Raw genomic sequence first — 23,730 nt, forward strand, 5'->3', positions numbered from 1 at the left:
GCACTTTGGGAGGCCGAGACAGGTGGATCACCTGAGGTCAGGAGTTCGAGACCAGCCTGACCAACATGGAGAAACCCCATCTCTACTAAAAATATAAAATTAGCCGAAAATACAAAATTAGCCAGGTGTGGTGGCGCATGCCTGTAATCCCAGCTACTCAGGCGGCTGAGACAGGAGAATCGCTCGAATCCGGAGGTGGAGGTTGCGGTGAGCTGAGATCTTGCCACTGCACTCCAGCCTGCGCAACAAGAACAAGACTTCATCTAAAATAAAAAGCTAAGGAAATATAAAAGAGGGAGCAAATAACTATTTGATGGGTTGCAGGAGTTGGGAAGTTGGGGGAGTTCACAAATTTCACTGGAGATATTTGAACCAAGTCAGGAAGCAAATATAGGAGAAGCCAGGCCATAGTCCTCCCAGCTCCACGGCCTCTCCCTTCCCTTCCCAGACCTCCCAATCCCAGTCCAGCTGTTGCCCTCCCTGGGTCTGAACGCTGGCCCTGCCACATACTTGCTGTGTGACCTCAGGTAAGTGATCGAACCTCTCTGAGCCCCAGTTTTCTCAGCTGCAAAGGAGGGATGACACCAAATTGGAGGGTTGTCATAAGATTCGAATACAGCAATGCACGTGAGAGGTGCTCTGCAGAGCACTTGGTACCTGTATGCAGCCTGCGCAAAACAACTACCGTGGCTGTTGTCAGTACTGGCAGAGCAGCAACTCCATTTACCAAACCCTGGGCCTCTGTCATCAGCCTGGAAAGGAAAGCAGAGGCCATTCCAGGCATCCCCCATCCCTGGCCCCCAGCCCTTGGGGAAACATGAGAAGCAGAGCTTGAGGATCTCCTGTGTGCCCCCTCACGCCCCTTAATCCTTCCTGAACTTGGGGAGGGGGCTGGGTGTGGGGCGGGGGCGGCACCACTGCAACACCTGCACAGCTCTGACATCTCCCGCCTCTGGGCAGAGAAAGCAATTTCAGAAATGACATGTTGCCAACAAGCAGAAATCAGCTTCTGAATTAAAATGTGTCGGCGTCAGGTGACCCCGGGCTCGGAGGGCTGGCTGCATGAAGACAGCTGAGATTAGAGCCTGTCAGGCTCTGGAGGGGCTTTGTGGGAAGAGGTGGGGGTCCGGGGGGCTATCGTTGCTCCCCAGGCTTCTGGCCACCCTGGACTTGTTGAGACGTGGGGGCAGGAATTCGGACGCTGAGTCAAGTTCTCCCGGGCCTCTGCCCGGCCTCCACCACTCCACTGCCCACTCTCCATGGCGGGAGGACGGTGGGGCAGGGGTAGGGGCTCAGCTCCCCTGAGACAGCTCCAGCATAAACACACTAATGGGCCCAAGAGAGCCAGCGAGGAATGTGGGCCCCACAGCCCCTGGGGACTTGAGGAGGGATGGGAGTGGGGGGATAAGACGCGCAAGAGGCATCAGCCTCCTCTCCACAGGTATGCAGGGTGGGGAGAAAGAGAGAGAGGAGAAGACAAGGAGGACCAAGCAGCAGGATTAGAAGATGCCACCAGTCACCCTGAATCCTTGCAACTCCCTCATACCCCTTCTGTCTGTCCCCAGGCCATGCCCTGCACTCCCGGGAAGAGACAGTGACGAAGCTGTTTCATTTCCAGCCCTGCTACTTACTGCATGGCCAGGGAGCCTCTCTGAGCTTTAGTTTCCTCATCTATAAAATGGGGATCATAGGCCAGGCGCAGTGGCTCATACCTGTAATCCCAGCACTTTGGAAGGCTAAGGTGGGCTGATCACCTGAGGTCAGGAGTTCGAGACCAGCCTGGCCAACATGGTGAAACCCTGTCTCTACTAAAAATACAAAAATAAGGCCAGGCGTGGTGGCGGGCGCCTGTAATCACAGCTACTCTAGAGGCTGAGGCAGGAGAATCACTTGAACCCGGGAGGCGGAAGTTGTAGTGAGCCAAGGTCATGCCACTGCACTCCAGCCTGAGTGACAAAAGCAAGACTCCATCTCAAAAAAACAAAAACAACAACAACAAAAAACAATGCTGGGCATAGTGGCTCATGCCTGTAATCCCAGCGCTTTGGGAGGCCGAGGTGGGCGGATCACAGGGTCAGGAGATCAAGACCATCCCGGCTAACAAGGTGAAACCCTGTCTCTACTAAAAATACAAAAACAAAATTAGCCGGGCGTGGTGGCAGGCACCTGTAGTCCCAGCTACTTGGGAGGCTGAGGCAGGAGAATGGCGTGAACCCAGGAGGCAGAGCTTGCAGTGGGCCGAGATCATGCCACTGCACTCCAGCCTGGAAGACAGAGGGAGACTCCGTCTCAAAAAAAAAAAAAAAAAAAAAATGGGGCTCATGGTTGTATGGACCCCTGGGGACCTCTGGGGTTGCCCAGAGGGGAATGTGAGGAAATGGCCCGCACAGGAGTGCCTGTGTGGAGTGGAGCCTGCACAGAGCCAGCTACTGGAGTTCTGGACACCGTGCATGCCAGCCATCTATTTGCTTGTCTCTCCCCTTGTCTGGGACCTCCCTGAAGGCTGGACCTAGTCTCATTACCATGGCGTCTAGGACCCCGTCATGTGCCTCGTGCACCGTAAGCCACCAATCAGTGTCTGCTGCATGATCGGCTGCAAGAAGGAACTGGTGAGAGATGGGGTGAAGTCAAGAATGGGAAAGAAATGGGGAGGGTGGGGGCAGGCATATAGGATGCTTCCCCCCAGTGCCTCTCCTCCAGAATGTCCCCATCCCCATCATGGGTGAGCCTGTAATCACAGCTACTCTAGAGGCTGAGGCAGGAGAATCGCTTGAACCCAGGAGGTGGAGGTTGCAGTGAGCCGAGATTGCGCCACTGCACTCCAGCCTGGGCGACAGAGTGAAACATCCTGTGGCTCCTAACAGCATGCACAGAATAGGATACACACCAACCAAGCAGCTTCTTACCAAAATGTTTAACCTGAATCCAAGTATAAGGAAACGATCAGGCAAATCTCAGTTGAGAGGTGTTCTATGAGACGTGCAGCCTGAACTCTTCAAACTATCACTATTATGAAAGCAAAGAAAGCAGGGGATTATTCTAGATTACAGGGAGGTGAAGAGACATAACAACAATGTGCAATTCTTGAGTAGATCCTGGGCCAGGAAAACATGTTTTAAAATGTTTTTAATTTTAATTTTTTAGAGACAGGGTCTCGCTCTGTAGCTCAGGTGGGAAGGCAGTAGTGCAATCACAGCTCACCAAAGCCTCAAACTCCTGGGCTCAAGTGATCTTCCTGCCTCGGCCTCTCCAATTGCTGGGATTATGGATATGAACTGCACCTGGCCAGAAAATAATGTTATAAAGGACATTTTGAGAGACAATTGGGGAAGTCTGAATGTGGACTATGTAGTAGAGAATTTGTGTCAATGTTACAGCTCTTAGATGTGGTGATGGCCTTGTGGTTCTGTCGGAGAATGTTCTCGTCCTTAGGAGATACATGATAAAGTATGTAAGTATCTCGGTGTCTGCAAAGGTCTCACAAATGATTCAACAAGATAAATATTGCATATGCAAAGAGAGATAGCACATGTGGCTGTTTTTAAAGGAAGGGGATATTGTGGGTAGGGTACCCACCTAGTGATTGTCTCCACAAGCCCTGGTTCTCCTGGAAGATGGTGGCACTGAGCAGCTGGAGGTGGAGAGGTCTGCGGGCCTGTTTGGGAACCAGTTTATGAGTAGGAACAAAGTAAGGCTCAGATGGGGACAAGAGGAGGTGAGGATGGTGTATGGTAGAAAGAATATGGGGTTTGGAGGCAAAAGGCCTGGATCTACTTGTTAGCAATGTAGCCTTTGGTAAGTCACTTAACCATTTTGTGTCTCAATTCCCCTATCTGTAAAAAAAGAAGAGGGGTGTCCAGCTTGTGAGATTCAAGAGAGGAAACAGATGAGAAATCCCTTGATAAACTGGAGCCTGCTGCTGCATGCGGACGTGTCTGTCATTACTCAGAGCCAGCTGGTCTCCGGGCCCAGGAACACTGGGTAGAAGGAGCATGTTAGGACAGGGATGCTAGTGGAAATGTAGGCCCCTGCAAGCTGGACTGCCTTCTGCCCTGGGGAGCCAGGTAAGGCAATGTGGACCCCAGCAGGGCTGAAGAACTGGGGCAGGGCAGGCCTGAGCCAGGAGACAGGCACACTCTGTTGTGCTTGGCTCAGAAAGACGCCTCCTCTCCCCTCAGACCGCCAGGAGAATCCTGATGGGTGAGGCCTCCCAAAGCATGTTGGGAAGGCACTGTGGCCAGAAATGGGACACAGGGTTCATGTGTAAATGACCCAAACCACTGCATGGCTGTGCTTCTCATTTCTCCTGTTAGACTGTAGGTCCCTGAAGGCCCCTGCTTGGCTTCATTCCACCCCACCCTGACCCACGCTGCTTGCCATAGCATGAGGGCTCCGGAAACGCTTATCACCTCCAGGAAGGACCCAGGCTCTGGTCTGAGTTCGTGTGTAATCCAGGATGGGTTACTTCCTTCCTCTAGGCCTCAGTTTACCCAGAATCCATAAAATGGGGCGATCCATCCCTGCCCGACCTATACCAGTGTACAGAGGAAAAATCCCATACTTTGGAGGCTGGGAGATCTGTGTTCCAATCCTGGCCCCACTGCCTGCCAGTTGCAATGAGGAGGCTTCTCATCTCACAACCTCCATTTCCTTCTCTATTACAGGGAACATGTCCAGTGTGCAAAGTTATTGCAATAAATTGAGACAAAGTCAATGCAAATAACTGGCATGTCATTTATTGGTTTATTGTCTTTCTCACCCACTAGGATGTCAGCCCCATGAGGCAGAGACTTGGTCCTTTTCCTTGCTGTACCAAGCACCCGGGATGCTGCCTGGCACTCAATAAGAGATCCTTAAATAATCGTTGGTTGAATAAATGGACATAAGGGGCGCTCAATAAGTGATGGTTTCCATTGTTATTCTAAAGTGTCCTGAGACAAAAAGCATTGGAAGTTCATGGTTTTTGAGAAAGGAAAGGTTCAAAAGCAAGTAATCTCCAGGGTTGGCACAGGGTCGTCTGTCTGCCAGGGGATGAAGGGTACCAGGAAAGCTGGGCTTATCTAGACCAGGGGACAGGACTATGTGCTCTTGAGAGGCAGGCAGGAGCATCCATGAGCGATGCGGCACTCGGGGCATCCTGTCTAACAGGCTCCCTCGCCCTAGCTGCCTGTGGCCAGGAGGAAATGCAGGCCCAGTCTGCCAGTGCAGCTGACTTTTGCTAAAGTAGCCAGAAATCCAGTGGAAAGCAATGAATTTTTACAAGCAAAACACAAATGAGAGCACACAAATTTCATCTGTAGGTTGGGAGGGGCCCGGTGGTGTAGCCCAACCTTCATGGGCGATGTGGGCAGAAGGACCCCTTGGAGTGGCCTCCGTGGGGTTCTGGTCTCTCCAGCCTTCTCAGGCAGCCTCAGCCCCTGAGACATGGGACTCCACTTGGAGGAAGTGCCAACATGCCATCCAGATCCGAAAGGCCGGGATCACAGCCCGGGAAGGAACTGCTTCCCTGAGTTCTTGGACTCACAGTGGTATCCAGGCTTTGGGACTCCTGGGCTCGGAGAAGTCAGCCCACAGCGCCTGGTCTATGGAGATGTTCCGTAAATAATCACTGAACAAGTCTCTTCATTGTGACTTTGAGCACAGCTCTCCGTCTCTGGGCCTCATCTACAAAATGGCCACGGTAATGTGGCCCCACCTACCTCACAGAGATAACGGAGACATCAAGTGAGATGAAAGGGGTAAAAGTTTTTGTTTCTGAACAGCAAAGTGCTTTACAAATGCCAGGTGTGGGCATTCTAGTTGTCATTATTATTATGAGCAAGACACTTTTGCCAGAGCAGAAGAAGGGGGCCTGGACCCAGAAGAGCAGAAAATCTATAAAAACATCACAAGGAGGGTCTGGATGGAGCCCACCAGGGCTCGTCACAGAGGGGACATGTGCTCACCAGCTCTGAGACAGACCCAGTCATGGGATACAGGCTCGACCTCCTTCCCGGCCACCTGGCCTCCTGCTCAGTGGGGGACCCAGTCAGGTCAGGCTGTATCTCCCCAGAGGGTTTCTGGGAAAACACACAAACCCCACCTGTGCTGTCCATGAAATATAGCAACTATATAAATAATATAAATACTTTTTCATATATCTTAGCTACATAAATTATTCTCCTTTGCTCTAAAAACTATATATTTGAGGTAGACAAAAATACCCTGTGAGCATTTCCCTTAAAGCTGTAGAATGAGGGGTCAGTGGTCACTCTAGTCCCCAGGGGCCCCAAAAGGGCCGAGGTGAGTCTTTAGGGGTAACTGGAAAATAAAGGGATGAGAGCAAGGAAGGAGAAGAGAGGGAGAGAGACAGACAGAGAAGACCCCACAAGCCAAGGAGCCCTCAGAACCTGCACTGTGCCATTGACTTGGGGTGTCCATGTCAGCAGCCAGCCACTGCCTAGATGCCTTAGAGCCTGCCCTTTGCCCTCCCGTGACCCTGGCACTGCCAGTCATGAAGTCAGAATGTGGGTGGCGTGTTGGTGGATCAAGGTGCTCTGGCCCCCAAGTTGCTCCCAGGCCCCCTGTTCTGCCAGTGAGGTCCCTGCTGCCTTATGCCCAGCACCGAGCCTGGGTGGAGGCAGAGTTGGGGTCTCAGAGGAGCAAGATGCATTGGGAAGGCAGACAAAGTCTCTCCATGCTGTGGGAAAGCGGAAGAAACAAGAGAACCAGCCCTCTCCCCGTTTTCCGTCTGCCAAAGTGTGGGCCAGGTGCTTGGGTCAGCAACGTCATTTTAACGAGAGGGGCGCAGGTCAGTTTGGCTTCTCGGCTGAGCCTCTGCAGTCGAAAATCCTTCCAGCATCCACCAGACTGCCCTGATCCACTGGAGACTGGGCAGCTCCTCCTCGCCCTTGGAGGTCTCAGGGAGTTGGCCGGGGCCCAGGGTGTGGGCCTTTGTCCTGGAGCTGGCACAGGAGAGGTTTCTGAGCATTCAGCTGATTCTGAAGTTTCCTGTGTCGGTGAAGGGTCAGCAATTCTAGGTTTAGGGAGAAAGGAAGCTGACAGAGGGGCGTGGCAGGGCCAGCAAAGTGGCCAAGGGCTTCCCGAAAGAAGTCACTTCCTCCTGGCTGGCATCGGGCCCCACTCTGGGGAAGTACAATGCCTCCAGCAAGGTGACCCCTGCAAGGTCTTCATCCTGAACCAGAGAGGCGTGTGCAACAGGAACCCCCAGTTTGGTTCAGGGGCTGTGCATCCATGTGTGCCTGTGCGGAGGTGCCAGTCTCTCCTCCTCTCACAGAGGGCCTTGGCAGGTGTTGCTGAAAATGTCCACAGGATCTGAGGAAATGACCAAAGTCACGTCTTCTCAAGTAAGAGCCAAAGTGAGGGCCGAGTGAGAGGCCATTAGGCACTGAAGGAGGCTACCCAGGAGCCAGGCTTAGCAAGGACTCAAGCACCTATAACCCCAGCCAGGGCAAAAGCCTCAATTAGATGAGCAGCCGCAAGAATAGAAATGTAACTTCAAGTCATAGCTCCTGAGCCTGCTGGTCTTCAGTATTGTGAACTCAGCTGGTGTGGCGGCATCACAGACCAGGCAGGCCCCAGCCACAGGAAGTCACCAAAGCTGTCTCAAGAGCCAGCTGAGAAACTGAGCGTGCCACGTCACTGCCAGGCACCAGGAAGCTGTCGCCCTCCTCCTCTGGGTTGGGAGTAAAGATTCCTTTGACCAGGAAGGAACACAGGGAGGGGCCACTGTCTCCCTGTTCAACCTCAGGTCACTCACTGAGTCCCGCCTTGGTGACTGATTCTCCCACCTGCCTTACCTGCACTGGTGGTCATTTTGAGCACATCTGGGTGAGTGTGTATAACCCAGCTCTCAAGACAAGAATAAGGCCTCAGGCGAGGCATATCTGAAAAGCCAAAACAAGGACACAGGGCTCCAGGACACAGATCTCACTTGGGTTCACTCAAGCGCAGAAAGCTCTCCTTTCTCTGAATGGATGGCTTCTACTGCTTGGGCTTTCTCCCCATCTCTGGCACAGCAAAACCAGGGGAGTGGTGGAGGTGTGTGACACCTGGAGCTCACTGCACCTGAGGGGGGCCACAGGACCCAACTGGCCCATCCCAGCCAGGATCCCACCTTCACTTCCAGCTGGCACTGCCTGCCTTGGCATTCCCAGCCCAGCAGTTCACCTTCCAAGAACATGCTGGCTCCAAGCCATTCATCCCAGGAAGCAAGATGGAATAGCCCCTCTCTCCCCTCCAAAACTTCAGTCCTGGTGTGCTCTTGGTCTCCCTTATTTCCCTCCACATCTTTCTCACTCTGCCCTCCTCTCCAAGTCCTCAACAAGGTTGGAGACGCTTGGGTTCAGGGATGAGGCTTTGCTTCTCTTTGTTGAGTATCAAGGGAGGCAAAAGGCTGGCCAAGGAATGGTGGTGAGAGGCACACTTGTGTGCATTGGCACACATGCCGGTTTATGCACGTATGTGATGACTGCCTGCCCAGCAGGCCAGCTGGGCAGCTGGAAGGGTGCCACGGGAGGTCCTGGCAGTGCCAGACTGGCTTGCTGGGCAGTAGGCCTAGTGCTTGCAGGTGTACACAAGCTCCTCCTGCACACATTGCTGGCACTCCACGTAGCAGCACCACTGCACCTGGCAGTGGCAGGAGAAGGCCACCAGGCGGCTCTGGGTGTCATAGCCCCGCCCGCAGCACAGGCTGCTGCAGCTGGCCTCCCGGGAGCACACCCTACCTGCCGTGCCAGGCGAGTACTTGCTGGGCCGGCAGAAGCTGGGCGAGTCCTCCATGTAGACCAGGTCCCCAGACCTTGGGGCCAGGCCTTTGGTGGGGCTGCCCTGCCTGGAAGGGGCCCACAGCTCTAGGCGGCCCAAGGCCTCATTGGTGGCACTGGACACCTTGACAGCCGAGTCATAGCGCAGTTTCAGCACCTGGCCCGTCTCACGGAACGGGGAGAGCTGCTTCCAGCAGGTGCGCACGGCACAGGAGCCTGACACGCCGTGGCACTTACACGTCGTCCTGAGGCCACTCTTCACAGCCTGTGGGGGGAGGCAGAAAAGAGGTGTGGTCAGAGGCCTGGGCCCAGCAGCCAGAGCCTGCCCCTAGAGCACCAACCCCAGCAAGGCAGCGGCAGGAGAATGGGAAAGAGACAGAGGAAGGTTCCCATGAGGGGGAAAGAGAGAACCCAAGCTAGCCATGAGGCACCTTCGTGCAAACTATTAATAGTAAAAGACTCCCTTCCCCTTGGCAGAGACACCCCAGTGCCAATGTGCATGCCTTGGTGACAACAGAGTGGGCCAGGTCTCAGTCCCAGCTCCTCCCCTTGGCCTGGAGTTCTTGTAGAATAGACCATTTATGCAACTGAACACAGCAGCCCCGGTTCACACCAACTGAGTGACTGAACACAGCGGCCCCGGTTCACACCAACTCAGTGATTGAACACAGCAGCGCCAGTTCACACCAACTCAGTGCTTGAACACAGTGGCCTAGGTTCACACCAACTCAGTGACTGAACACGGCAGCGCCAGTTCACACCAACTCAGTGCTTGAACACAGTGGCCCCAGTTCACACCAACTCAGTGATTAAACATAGTGGTCCTGGTTCACACCAACTCAGTGACTGAACACAGCGGCCCCATTTCACACCAACTCAGTGATTGAACACAGTGGCCCCAGTTCACACCAACTCAGTGACTGAACACAGCGGCCCCGGTTCACACCAACTCAGTGATTGAACACAGTGGCCCCAGTTCACACCAACTCAGTGACTGAACACAGCGGCCCTGGTTCACACCAACTCAGTGATTGAACACAGCAGCCCTGGTTCACACCAACTCAGTGATTGAACACAGCAGTCCTGGTTCACAACTCAGTGATGACAACTCAGAACTTAATCTCGCAAACAGCTAAAGCACTGGCGTCTCCCAGCCTCCTCCCCTCAATAGACCAAGATACTTTTCACCCTCCAGCCCTCCCACTACTGTGTACCTCAGCCCCTTCCCTTCTCTGGGCCACTTCTATCTTCCCACCCATAAAATGGAGGAGGAGCGAGGTTGCTCTAGATGGAGGTTATCAAACAATGTTGGCTTCTAGGACCTCCAGGAAGGCCCGGTCCTTAGAATGGAGACCCCTCTCCAAACATCTCCCTGCTTCACCAAGACCTAGTCCTAAGCCTGGTTCCCACTGCTGACCACTGCTCCCACCGATGACACTCATGACCCTTCCCTATTTCCGCTGTGTTCCTGGCACCCAGTCATGGCCCAGAGTAGATGCCAAGGGAATGTTGGTTGAAGACGTGAAGTTCATCCTGCCTTCATGAAGTTCATGGCTCTTCATCTGTTTTGGGGGGTGGGGTGCTGGCCTTCTTCAAGCCTTGCTCCCTGGCTCTGCACCCTGGTGGGAAGGTACTGTGGGCAGCCAGGGACATGCTCACCTTGATGCCCACGTGGGTGTTGTGGGCGTCTGCCCGTGCCCGCAGGTCCTTGTTTCCTCTCTTGGACCCCAGGAAGTTGCTCAGAAACTTGGTGCTGTACTTGAGGTTGTCACCACACACGCCCCACTGCCAGGCCTGCCGGCTCTCCAGCCCCGGAGAGTCATCACAGGTGCAGCGCTCCATGCGCCCAGCGCTGCAGGCCCGGGCCAGGGTGTGGGTTAGGGCGGCAGAGGACACCGCATACAGGAAAGCTGTCTCTTTGAAGCCTGGATCGGGCACCCAGGGGTATAGGGAGGGAGGAAAGGGGGAAGAGAGGGAAGGAGAAAGCTTAGAGGCTGCCTGCTGCCCTCTGAGGGCAGGAGGCGGTGGTGGCAGTGCCATGATGGGCAGGACAAGGGAATGTGGCTTGAAGACACAGCTCCGGGTGGGTCTCTCTGTCAACTGCCCCTTAAATTCTGACTGCAAGTTGCCATTTAAATGGAACTTCCAGGCTGGGCGCAGTGGCTCGTGCCTCTAATCCCAGCACTTTAGGAGGCCAAGGCGGGCAGATCATTTGAGGTCAGGAGTTCAAGACCAGTCTGGCCAATATGGTGAAACCCCGTCTCCACTAAAAATACAAAAATCAGCTGGGCATGGTGGCACATGCCTATACTCCCAGCTACTCAGGAGGCTGATGCAGAAGAATCACTTGAACCTGGAAGGTGGAGGCTGCAGTGAGCTGAGATTGTGCCATTGCACTCCAGCCTGGGTGACAGAGGGAGACCTTATGTCAAAAAAAATTTAAAAATGTATAAATAAATAAATAAATGGAACTTACAAATTCACTATGGAGTATGTGCCCAGATTTCCAGAGGGCGGCAGGCCAGGGGCTACGGCCTCCACCTCTCAGAACACTGAGATGCAAAGAGAAGCTACTCAGAAAACTGGTGCAGGCACAGTTGGGGCTAAACTTGCCATTTTGACTCTGAGTCAGCGTGTGACCATTTGGACCAGTCTATGTCTGAGGCCCCTGAGATAAGCCCCGGGGGCTTCCTGTGAGGCATGATGGTTCTCAAATGTCATTCTCTGCTACCCACTGTGGAATGGACCCAATGACAGAGTGACCTTGAGTCTCCTGGCTGACTTGCCCCAGACTGACCATCCCACCCACTCTGGGACCACTGCTCTCCTCTCTGCTGGGTGTGGCCCAAAGCTGGCCTCCTACCGGCTCACTACTTCCTACCTGACCTCCAGTGCATCTGGGTGCTGGTGACATCCCACAAGAGACACAGAGAGAGGCTATTAGCTTGGCTGCAGACCGTGGAGAGCAGCTGGCCTAGGAGGGGCATGGCTGCCCTGTACAGCATCACTGCTTTTTTTTTTTTTTTTTTTTTTTTTTGAGACAGAGTCTCATTCTGTCTCCCAGGCTGGAGTACAGTGGTGCGATCTTGGCTCACTGCAACCTCCACCTCCCAGGTCAAGCAATTCTCCTGCCTCAGCCTCCCGAGTAGCTGGGATTACAGGCACCTGCCACCATGCCAGCTAATTTTTGTATTTTGGTACAGATGGGGTTTCACCATTTTGACCAGGCTGGTTACAAACTCCTGACCTTGGCCTCCCAAAGTGCTGAGATTACAGGTGTGAGTCACGGCAACCAGCCAACTGCAGTTTTTAAATGTTTGTATTTTTAATAGAGACGGGGTTTCACCATATTGGCCAGACTGGTCTTGAACTCCTGACCTCAAGTGATCCACCCGCCTCAGCCTCCCAAAGTGCTGGGATTAGAGGCACAAGCCACTGTACCCAGCCTGGAAGTTCCATTTAAAATGGCAACTTGCAGTCAGAGTTTAAGGGGCAATTGACAGGGAGACCCACCCAGAGCTGTGTCCTCAAGCCACATTCCCTCGTCCTTCCCCTTCAAAAGTCCTTTCCCCTTGGCGAGGGAGTCACATGGTGATCTGTGTTCTCCCTTCCAGACTGCATGGTTCCCGAGGGCAGCTGGGGTCTTGTTCAGAATCTGGCACAGTGCCTGGCTCACTATGAGCCTCCACAGATGCTTAGTGGGTGGGTGGAGGTGGGAGGGAGGTAGAATGGGAGTGGAAGGGAAGGAGGGACTGATGGATCGATGGATGTGATGAACAAAGGGACAGATAAAGGAGTGAACAAATGCATGGCCTGGCTCGTGTCATTGGGCCTGGAACCAGCTGCCGCCCATCCTCACGTCTTCATGTGCCTTGTTTTGTGTCTGTCTGTGTGTGTGTGTGTGTGTGTGTGGCAGAGGGAGACAACTGGGGGACCCCCATCTCATCTGTGGGCTCCTCCAGGAATAGGCTTGTGTCTCCTTCTCTCTTGGATCTTCCTTGCTCCTCTGCTCCCCCAAACCTGAGGCTGGGCCACACCTGGCCTTCAACTGTCCCTCATTAACTCCCAGGACTCTTCTCATTTGGGACTGTGCTAGGGCAGGAAGGACAGTGTGGCCTGGACACAGGAGCCAGGAAAAAGGAAAGGGCAACCTCTCCCAGCCTCCTCCTCCCTGAAGCCTTCTTCCCCCAGCCCTCCTCCTCCCCTGGCCCTCCTCCCCACCTCTCTTGAGCAGGCCCGTCCTGCCCTCCAGGCTACAGTTCCAGCGCTCATGCCGGAACTGGAACTGGCACTCAAGCAGGCCGAGGTGCGCAGCGTCCCGCAGGGTCTCAGCCAGGCCAGGCTCCCTCCGGCAGAGCTGCTTCTGCCGCCGGGACAGCTTCAGCAGGTCACACTGCTTCAGGTGGGCCCCGCCCTGTGCCGGGGCCGCTGCAGTGCCCAGTCCTGGGAAGGGCGTCAGGACCTCCCGCCCGGTCAGGCTAGAGAGAGTGAGAGGAGGGAGACGGGTGAGCCTTGGGGATGGTGGTGACGGGCAAGTGAAGGGAAGGGGCCTCCTCAGGGGCTTCATTTACTGCCCTTCTGGGTGGCAAGTTGAGCCCCTGGAGGTCCCGTCCCCATTTTACAGGAAACCAAGGTTCACGTAACAAGGGTTGCTGCAGGACTTTAATCCTGTTTTCCAGATTCCAGTCTCTGCTCTTCTTATCCACCCTATTTCCCAAACTGGCCCAGTTAGAAAAATCATCTGGGGTGCTTATTTAAAATATGCTTTCCCAGGATCCATGCTGGGCAATTCTGGGTCTGTTGGTTTGGAATTGGGCCTGGGAATCTGTATATTTACCACAGTCCCTGGGCAGCTTTTGTGATCTGGGAAGTCTGGGAAACGATGCACAGAGTACTGCTGACTGCCTGGCCAGGAGAGCCACATTCCTAAGAGGGGGCAGGCAGAGGGGATGTGGACATCGAGCGGACACCCAGCCAAGGTCCCCTGACATCCCTCTCTCCCTTACATTATGCTGCTGCCCAAGTAATGCCATACCAATCTAACATGTTTCCGTAATTCCCAGATAGATCTTCAACCATCCGACCACTCGGTGCCTGGAACAAATAGATGCCTGGAGAGACAAGGGGATGGAAGGAAAGAGAAGGGAAGGAAGGAAGGAAGGAAGGAAGGAAGGAAGGAAGGAAGGAAGGAAGGAAGGAAGGAAGGAAGGAAGGAAGGACTGATGGATGGCTAGATGAAGGTGAAGGAGCTGAATTCCCGTCAGGCCATCAATCCCAGACTTCTTGTTCTCCTGGATTGAAAGTTCATCAATTCTGGGGCCAAGCTGCCCAATTCTAAGGCTGACATTCTGGCTATGCAATCTTGACACCTTGGTTTTTTCCCTTCTGGAAACTGGGCAGCATAATCTTCTCTACCTCCTAGGGTTGCTGGGAGGATTATATGACATGGACTAAGCACAGTGCCTGGGACATGCAGGCCTACCTTCCTACTAGCTGGAGCTTCCCAAACTTCTCTCATTTTGCAAGATGCTTTCCTCTCTAGCTAAGCAGAGTCTCCCCTTTGTCCAGATGAGGAAACGAAGGATTTATGAGGAGGCAGTAACTGGCCTGGTCATACAACAGATCAGGAGCAGGGTGGGAATTCGAATTAGAGTTCACCTTCCCTCTTCCCAGAAGCTTTCTGTGAGATGGCTCTGCTGGTTCAAAATGTTTGCTGTCCTGTACCCTGGCGCCCCCAGTGTGGGTGGAATATACATCATTCCAGGACCCAGCCCCAAAGAAGTAACCCCGTTCTGGGACATCCTGGCCTCATAGCCAGTAAAAGATCAAAGGTGGGCTGGGTACAGTGGCTCGCGTCTGTAATCCCACACTTTGGGAGGCCGAGCAGGTGGATCGCTTGAGTCCGGGAGTTTGAGAGCAGCCTGGGCGACAGCAAAACCCTGTCTCTACTAAAAATAGAAAAATAAGGTGGGCATGGTGGCACAAGCCTGTAGTCTCAGCTACTTGGGAGGCTGAGGTGGAAGGATAGCTTGATCCTGGGAGGTGGAGGCTGCAGTGAGCTGAGATCGCATCACTGCACTCCAGCCTGGGCAACAGAGCAAGACCCTATCTCAAAAAAGAAAAAAAAAAAAAAAAGCAAAGGTGGAAGCAGGCAATGGCTCTTAGAGCTCCTGCTTGGATGTGGCACTTGCCACTGTTGCTTATGTGCCACTGGCCAAGGTAAGTCCTGTGGTCAAGCCAGGAGTGGTCAGAGAAGCCCATGTTCCTCTGAGCCAAGGTCACAGCTCTCCTGTTTGGAGCCACCTGCCTTAATCAGGACGTCTGAATGGATGCCACACCCTCTCTGTATGCCCCAGAAGTTAGAAGCCTCACTGGAGGGTATGTGGCCTGGCCAGGCCCCAGGTGCCCTCAGAAATCACCCATAGATTCCACACCCATCAGGTGCAGTCAGCCCACCATGGAGCATATCTCCGAAACCTCCGAGCAGAGACAGATGCTATCGGGCTCCCCCTGGCCAGCCTGGCCCTGGGCTCCTCTCCCAGACAGGGTGAGGGCAGGGACCCGTTAATCATTAATCTGGGGGCAAATGGGTAATTTTCCAGTCCACCAGGTCTACACCCAAACCCCTCCCTGCAGCCTGGCAGGAAACCCTCAGAGTTTGACCCTTGGCAGGTCCAGAGCAGAACTAGATGTCAACTCCAGCTGAGGAGGCCACGCCTTGACTGGCTTCCAGTGTGGAGGGCAGCTTGGGGGCTGCAGCTACCTTGCCCTCAAATGTCCTCCTCCTCACACTGAGGGCTGGTGTAAGCAGCGACTTTTGCTCACACAATTCCTGTGTTTCAGAAACTGGACCTCTCTGGTAGCAGCTGATTGACAGAGGGGAGAGCGAGCAGGGAGTAATGGAAATTTTGGCCAATGAAGCTGCATATCCTTCAAGACCTGCCTCATATGCCATTTTAAGAATAATAGCCAGCCGGGCGCGGTGGCTCAAGCCTGTAATCCCAGAACTTTGGGAGGCCGAGACGGGCGGATCACGAGGTCAGGAGATTGAGACCATCCTGGCTAACACAGTGAAACCCCGTCTCTACTAAAAAATACAAAAAACTAGCTGGGCGAGGTGGCGGGCACCTGTAGTCCCAGCTACTCGGGAGGCTGAGGCAGGAGAATGGCATAAACCCGGGAGGCGGAGCTTGCAGTGAGCTGAGATCCGGCCACTGCACTCCAGCCTGGGCGACAGAGCGAGACTCCGTCTAAAAAAAAAAAAAAAGAATAATAGCTATGATTATTACATCATTATAGCTACATTATATGTCATATGATATGACATGATATATAACATATGATTATTATTTTTTGAGACAGTCTTGCTGTGTGGTCCAGACTGGAGTGCAGTGGCGTGATCTCAGCTCACTGTAACCTCTACTTCCTGGGTTCAAGCAATTCTCCTTCCTCAGCCTCCCAAGTAGCTGGGACTACAGGTGTGCGCCACCATGCCAGGCTAATTTTCATATTTTTAGTAGAGACGGGGTTTCACCATGTTAGCCAGGCTGGTTTTGAACTCCTGACTTCAAGTGACCCACCCGCCTCAGCCTCCGAGAGTGCTGGAATTACAGGTGTGAGCCACTGCACCCTGCCCAAGCTATGTTCTTGTCTGGGACTCCCCTAAAGTGTGGGGTGAAGGCTCAGAGTTGGTTTGTCTAACTAAAGGCATCATCCTTGATTCTGACCTCTGACATCTGAAGAGTGCCAGAATTCCCTAGGCTGCACTTGGGAGCCAGACCCAGCAAACCCCTCCACTCATTCAACAGGCATCTGGTTTTTGTTGGTTGGTTTGTTTGTTTTTGTTTTTGGTGTTTCTGGCATGGAGTGGGTGGAGGCCAGGGATGCTGCCCAGCACCCTGCAGTTTCCAGAACGGCCTCACCCCACCACGATGTCCACAATGCCCAGGGGAAGAGACCCTGGAGGGGGCAGTGGGTCTCAAACAGTGCCCAGCTCTGCATGGCCAGCGTTGTTGGGAGCTCGGTGGAATGCAAATCCCCAGGCCCCACCCTAGAGGCATCTGTTTTTTAAATTTCATCTAATGGACCCTGAGATTGATGGCTCAGAGAGTCCAGTATCAAGTCGGTTAATTTTATTAGTGGTAATGACACTTAGTAGCGATTAATGACCAGGAAAGGCAGCCAACCGCACAGAGGCCTCAGGCCACATTGGGCCCTGGTCTGCCCAGGGCTGCTCTCAAAGAAGGCTCCCTGGCACGGCCTTGGGAACCCCACGGGGCCCATGAAGACAGCCCGGGAGGCCCAAAGACCCAGTTCCCCTCTGTTTGTTTTCTGTGTTGCTGTTTGAGATCATATTTCCTTTGAAGAAATAGTACCATGGCATCACATGTAGAAAATGACCATCTATTTTCCTAAACAGAATTATCCTACACCTGCTCAGCCCATGGCTTCTGCTGGGAAGGTATCTTCCTAGACCCCATAATAATTCTGGCTGTGGCAGGCTCCAGCCTGCTCAGAGGTCAGCAGGCACCATGTCATCCCCTGGAAGAAGTCATACTCTTTGGCATCCCAGGCCTGCAGACACCGCTCACTGGGTCCTTCTGTGACATCTCAATTACCCACAGTTAGCTGAGTGCCGAGGGGGTAAGATGGACAACTGGAGAAATTTGAGTGGGCTTCCTTAGTCTTATGAACCCAGAAAAAAAAAAAGTGTTTATTTTGGTGTTTTGTTTTGTTTTTTATGGAGTCTCAGTCTGTCACCCAGGCTGGAGTGCAGTGGCCAGATTTTGGCTCACTGCAACCTCTGCCTCCCGGGTTCAAGCAATTCTCCTGCCTCAGCCTCCCAAGTAGCTGGGATTACAGACGTGCACCACCAGGCCCAGCTAGTTTTTTCGTGTGTTTTTAGTAGAGATGGGATTTCGCCATGTTGGCTAGGTTGGTCTCAAACTTCTGACCTCATGTGATCCACCCACCTCGGCCTCCCAAAGTGCTGGGATTACAGGCATGAGCCACCACACCCAGCCAAATACGGGGGTCTTAATGAAGACACTGCCTTGTGGCCAGTCAGATGCTATCAGATGAAAGAAGTAACCAGGGTTCTGAACTAAACGGCAGAGGAACGGTTATTTGCCAACCTGCTAATTGCTCTTCTGGGCTGGGGGCTACTGCCTGGCTCAGCTGCTCCTGAGCCTCCTGGGGCTACCACTCTTATCAGGCTGCACCTGCTCTGGCCCAGCTACCTCCACTATTCCTGTCTGTCTCAGGCTCCCCCAGGCCGACTTCCAGCCTCTCTTTTCCTATTAAGAAAGCTATGACCCCAAGTGAACAGCGGCCCCCTCCCCCCGCTGCCCCCAGTCTGTGTCCCTCTGCTCTCTGCACCCTCACCCCATGGTCCTTGGTGGTCAGGTTGATCATAAGACCAGAGCCCCCACCTCCACACATACAATGACCTCTGGCTTGGACCCCAGGGTACCCCCAACCACTTGACAGACCAGCCTGTCTTTCTCTAGAGTGGGAGAAGTCAAGGGTGCCCCTTAGGGCTTCATCTCACACATACTCCCACCCTCAGATCTCTTCCAACCCTCCTGAAACCTCCTGCTGCACCTCCTTTCACACTCCCCAGCACACACCCCACCCACGATTGTGGCTAAAGCTGCCCTACGGGGGTGACCTTGAAGGAAGCAGAAGATGGCTCTCGCAGGTTTTGGGGAAAGCCTCCCAGGAGACTGCTCTGTCCACCATCAGCAGGACCCCAGGGACCTCACCCTTCAATAATCACCCACCCCCAGCCTGGAGAGTGGGGCTCAAGGATCTCGTGCCTCAAGGCAGTTCTGGCCTGGGTAGTCTGGTACCAGGTCCAAGTCACTCAGAGGTGACCTCAGGGTTGCCGCCTCACCAACTGAGCTCATTCCATCAAACAAATACATCTTAACTCATGGGAGGGCATGGCTGGAGCCAGACTGCCTGGGTTCAAATCCCACCTCTACCTCTTCCTAGTTGTGCTACCTTGGGCAAGGTGCTTTACCTCTCTGTGCTCTAAGAGCAGTGCCTGGCATACAGTAAGCTCCAGATAAGTATTTGTCATTATTGAGCACCTACCATGTGCAGGTACAACTGGGACACAGTCCTGCCCTCAAGAAGATCACCGTCTGGAGGGAAGTTGGTTGGATTCAGGAGTCCTCCAAAGTCTCTCAAGGCCCCAAGAAGGGGAAGGAAGAGAAAGCTTTGAACTGGCCTGGCTCCTTGAGGAAACACCAGTAGCTGCTCAGGGACCCAGATCAGAACTCCTGGCACCATGCGGGTGAGAACTTGATCCTGACCTGTCCCATCCTGCCTGTAGGAGGCCTGGGGGTGAGGACGAGGCACGGGGAAGCTCTCAGGGAGCACTCCAGGCTGTGTGGGGAAGACCTGGTGGGTGGAGAGCTTGGCTTATCACCTGAGAGTGCTCCAGGCCCTGTTCTTCCACCTACTCCCATCCTAGTTTCTGCTTGAGAGGGTCTGATGCCTTTGGCAGAGGCTATCCCCAGGATGTGGTGGGTAGGTGGCACAGGACAAGGCAGGTGGTTTCCAGGGCACCGGGTAATGCCAGTGTGTTTGGACTCTTAGCTGGAGGGTCCAGGAGTGGTGCATTACACCAGGGCCATGCCAACTGCAGGCAGCTGCCTGGGAACCAGGAAAACCTGTGCTGCCCGGGGTGCTGGCCTCCACCCTGAAAAACCCCATCAGATGCTCCTGATAACAGGCTTCCGCTGCAGGGCCATTTGCATGGTGAGTGCGCCCTTTGTGCTTTCATCTCAGACGTCTCAATCTACGTCTCCTGGCCCTCACTGATCCCCCTACACACACAAATACACACACACACTCACACTTGCTCTCACACACATTCACACTCATACACACACACACCTACACTCACACATACACACACACATTCTCACACACATACACAGTCTCACACACACACACACACACACACACACACCCCTAGCCCCTCCCCTGCTCTCCACTCCTGACCTCTTCTCAGCAGCGGGGAGTTCAGTGAGGGCAGTGCCTGGCCCAGTAAGAGAGGGCACCATGGCCCTGGGCAGCCCTTCTGTGAGGGTGGCTGCTCAACACCAACTCCAGGCTTCTCTCCCCTCCTGCTTTTACACTGGGAGGCCCCAGATTTCCCCTACTATGAGCACACCCTCTCCTCCACCTTCCGGACGCCTTTCTCTTCTACAGCAGCCAATGCCACCTTGCACCTCCTCCATGACGTCCTGCAGCCAGGCACATTCGGAAGCTACTGTTTCCTACCTTCCTACCTTTATGGCCAACTCTCTCCACCCCCTCTTTTCACTTACTCGCTCATTCATTTATACCTCTATTAACTGCGTATCAATAAACAAAAGTACAACTATAAAGGATTTTTTGGTCGGGCGTGGTGGCACGCACCTGTAGTACCAGCACTTTGGGAAGCCAAGGCAGGTGAATCACTTGAGCCTAGGAGTTTGAAACCAGCCTGGTCAATGTAAGTGAGACCCTGTCTCTACAAAAGAAAAAATTAAAAAATTAGCTGGGCATGGTGACACGTGCCTGTGGTTCCAGCTACAGGCTAGGAGGATCGCTTGAGCCCAGGAGGTCAAGGCTGCAGTGTGCCATGATTGCACCACTGCACTCCAGCCTGGGCGACAGTAAGACCCTGTCACACACACCAAAAAGGACTTTTCTGAGCATCAGCTTTGTGCCTGGCCTACCCACAGACCTTGACACCACTTGTTCCTCCTGTCTGGCTTCCCTACCCCCACCCCTGAATCCAGCCTTCCTTCCCTCCCCAGCTCTCACTCTCCATCCCCACGAACCCACCCTGAGGACTGAATCTGGCCGCACCTCCCCGCTGGAGCCCACCCCACAGCTTCGTCCCTCACCCATCCCTGACTCAGAAAGGAAAGAGCCGGGTCCAGCTGTGGGCTTTGTCTCTCCAAGCACAGCCCCACTTCCTGTCTCACAGCCACAGACTGGGCTGCCTGCAAGGGATGGCATCAGGGAGATGTGTTCAGGGGCGAAGCGGGTAGCGAGCAGCCCGCACAGCGAGCATGCTTTGCATCTCAACAATCCCCGGCATTTAGAGTGTGGCGAGCTCAACATCTGTGAAGGAAATGCTTCCTCTTCTTCCTCCTGTCTCTCTCCCCCTCCACTCAGGCTCGGGCTGAAGCCAGGGAGAGGAAGTCTTTGTCCCTGGCACACATGCGTCAAGTGTCACAGTGGCTGCGGAGGGTCCCCAAAGTCATTCCTGCAAAGAAGGATCCATCACCTCTACAAGTCTGTGACTATAAACATCTCCCCCAGTTCCTATGCTGAGTCCAAACGTGCACCATTCAAATCATTATACATGAGAACTGCAGAAACCCTTTAAGGTTACCAGGCCCAGAAGTTTTGCCCTGCTGGCTCCTGGAAGGTGTCCTGGAGGCTGTGCGGGGAAGCAGGAGGGCAAGGGTGTGCCAAGTGTGCAGGTCTCCGGTGCCCCACAAGTTCATGCAAGATTGGTCGTCCAAGGCGACCCACTGGCTTGGTAGCAGGGCTGGGCCTGTGGCCCAGGTCTCTTGATTGCTTCCACCAGGACTGGCAGTTTCTGCTTGCTGACCCGGCACGTCAGGGAAGCCAAATCAGCCATCACCACAGCAAACATCTAAGGTGGTGGAAACGCAAGACAGCTAGGTTTTGAGGGGAGGAAGCCTGGTCAGGACTCCTCTGACCCCCTGCGTGCCCCAAGGGTGGGCCTCCAGGAAGGGAGAGAAAGACCCTCTGTCTAAAGGCTACTTTCCCCGGTCTGAGACTCAGTCTCTTTTCAACAAAAAGTCAGGAATCAGGCTTACATGGCCTACCTATTCATACCAAAGTGTGAGGGTCTGATACAATGTCAGTGCTTGAGAACACACTTGGCTAGATAGAGGGAAGATCAAAGGAGAGGGCCTGATATGTGAAGAGAAGGAGTTGGGGGAGCTTGGTGTGGGGATGAGGAGGCAGTGGGTGGGAACTTCAGGGAAAGGCAAATCATGGCTGAAACCGCACTCCTGGTAGTAAGTTCCTACCCAACCAGGGTACTGGGTGACTCTGGCTGGGTGACTCCAACCAAGTTATTTAACCATGACGCGTTGACTAGTTTGGCAGGCTCTTGAATGCACCCTGGGCTCTGATCACCCTCTTCCCATGCACAGGCAGGCTCAGGCTGGGCTTGGGCCCTGAAAGGGCCAGGCATCTGGGGAATACCTTGTGCGTGACCCCTCAACGATGAGGACAGTGCCATTGTTTGCACAGGCTCTAGGCAGAGATGTCCCATGCTGCAGATTCCACTTGTTCTCCTACAGGTCCCACGGATGGCCCACACCCTCCACCCAGTTCTAGGGACAGCAGGAACCTCCCTGCCTGATCAAGGATCCACCCCCAGAGTAGTCCAGGACACCTGCTGGAATGAATGTAGTTGTGAGCAGCTCCCTTGGGAATAGAACCATTAGGACTGTCCTAAACCCAGAGCCAGCCAGGGCTGGAGCAAGGGGCTCCTCCCCTCAGCCAGGCTAGTCTCTCCCTGTCCTCTGCCATGTCTAACTTGGTCCGACCTCCATGCCGTAACCTCTGCCTGGGATACCTTCTCCTAATCCAAAAGCCGTCATGGATCCCCTGGAACCTTTTATAGCCACGTCTTTTTTTAACACTTGACTCAAAAATGCAGAGAATGGGAAAGGTGATCCTGAGGTCCCCCACAGCTCTAGCATGATGTGATGTTTGTTTGCCTCCTCCAGGAAGCCCTGCTTACTTGCCAGCCCCATCCCCGTCTAACGTTCCTCTTTCTTTGCCTTCTCCCACTTTCGTGTATATAGTGCCATCAGTTCTGCATGGCTGACACTTCTTTCTTCCACTTCAAAGCTGTATCCTGTAAGGTCCTTGGTAAACGCCATGGTTTTCCATACCCTGAGATCCATTCTTTCCCAGGTCAGATGCCTGCTCCTCCCAAGCAGATGCTCCACAGACACCTGCTGGCTGCATATTATGCCCCTTAGGTGTCTAACCCCATGCAAGGAGTGCAGCTCGGGGCTCTCCCTCAGCCTCCCTGCAGTCCCACCCTGCTGGCCTCACTGTGGTCTTGCTCTCTGGCTGCAGAGGCTACCATCTAACGTTACCCCACCACCAAACCTTCCCAAGCTCAAGCTGGGCCGACTTTGGGAGGGCGTGGCTCTGGAGGAGGCTGACTGTGGCCACACCCTCCCTCCCCTGTGACAGATTGCTGGCATATGCTCTCCCCATTGCCAGATCTCGGGGCCATCTGGCCCTGGTCCTCAGCCCCTGTGGGGCCCTCTGCCTTGGGGTCTGAGACCCAGGCCGGTTCCCTTTGAACCTCACTTCCTGGGGAAGAACTGTGCTTGGGTAGCCTGGTGACACCCAGCGAGGACCAGCCAAGCATCTGGCCTGAGTCTTTGTTTAAAACTCAGCTTAGGCCGGGTACACAGTGGCTTACGCTTGTAATCCCAGCAGTTTGGGAGGCTGAGGGGGGCAGATCACTTGAGGTCAGGAGTTTGAGACCAGCCTGGCCAACATGGTGAAACCCCATCTCTACTAAAAATACAAAAAATTATCCAGGTGTGGTGGCAGACGCCTGTTGTCCCAGCTACTCAGGAGGCTGAGGCAGGAGAATTGCTTGAACCCGGGAAGCAGAGGTGGTAGTGAGCCAAGATCCTGCCACTGCACTCCAGCCTGGGCGACAGAGCAAGACTCTGTCTCAAGAAAACAAAACAAACAAACAAAAAAAAACTCAGCTTGCACAACCTCTCGTGGTGACATGGGCTCAAAGTTTGCCACAGGTTCACAAACCTTTACCCACAATTCCAAATTCCAGGAAACTCAGAAAACTACAAGTTTGTTTTTTTGTTGTTGTTGTTGGTTTTTGTTTTTGTTTTTGTTTTTTTTTTGAGACGGAGTCTCGCTCTGTCGC

The 23,730-nt window shown here is 53.9% G+C and overlaps 1 protein-coding gene across 1 annotated transcript; it reads right to left on the reverse strand.

Annotated features, from left to right (window-relative positions):
* Nucleotides 1-4,714: 4,714 nt before the first annotated feature.
* LOC105469589 (Wnt family member 9B) lies at nt 4,715-18,154 on the reverse strand. Its single transcript, XM_071081928.1, has 6 exons — nt 18,150-18,154; nt 15,529-15,631; nt 13,603-13,691; nt 12,987-13,243; nt 10,425-10,690; nt 4,715-9,030 (listed from the first exon to the last, which is right to left on the reverse strand). Exons 1-6 carry the CDS (start codon nt 18,152-18,154, stop codon nt 8,557-8,559), a joined length of 1,194 nt encoding a protein of 397 aa, XP_070938029.1. The 3' UTR covers nt 4,715-8,556.
* Between the last annotated feature and the right edge of the window lie 5,576 nt (nt 18,155-23,730).

The sequence above is a fragment of the Macaca nemestrina genome, chromosome 17 (genome assembly GCF_043159975.1).
Source record: "Macaca nemestrina isolate mMacNem1 chromosome 17, mMacNem.hap1, whole genome shotgun sequence".
Classification (NCBI taxonomy): domain Eukaryota; kingdom Metazoa; phylum Chordata; class Mammalia; order Primates; family Cercopithecidae; genus Macaca; species Macaca nemestrina.

Bases quoted from the DNA above. Each gene is read 5' to 3' on its own strand.
- LOC105469589 (XM_071081928.1), bottom strand. The intron at 13,244-13,602 runs GTAAATATACAG...CACTCTCTCTAG, and splicing joins AAAGCTGCCCAGGGACTGTG to CCTGACCGGGCGGGAGGTCC. The intron at 10,691-12,986 runs GTGGGGAGGAGG...TGCCCGATCCAG, and splicing joins GACGGGCCTGCTCAAGAGAG to GCTTCAAAGAGACAGCTTTC.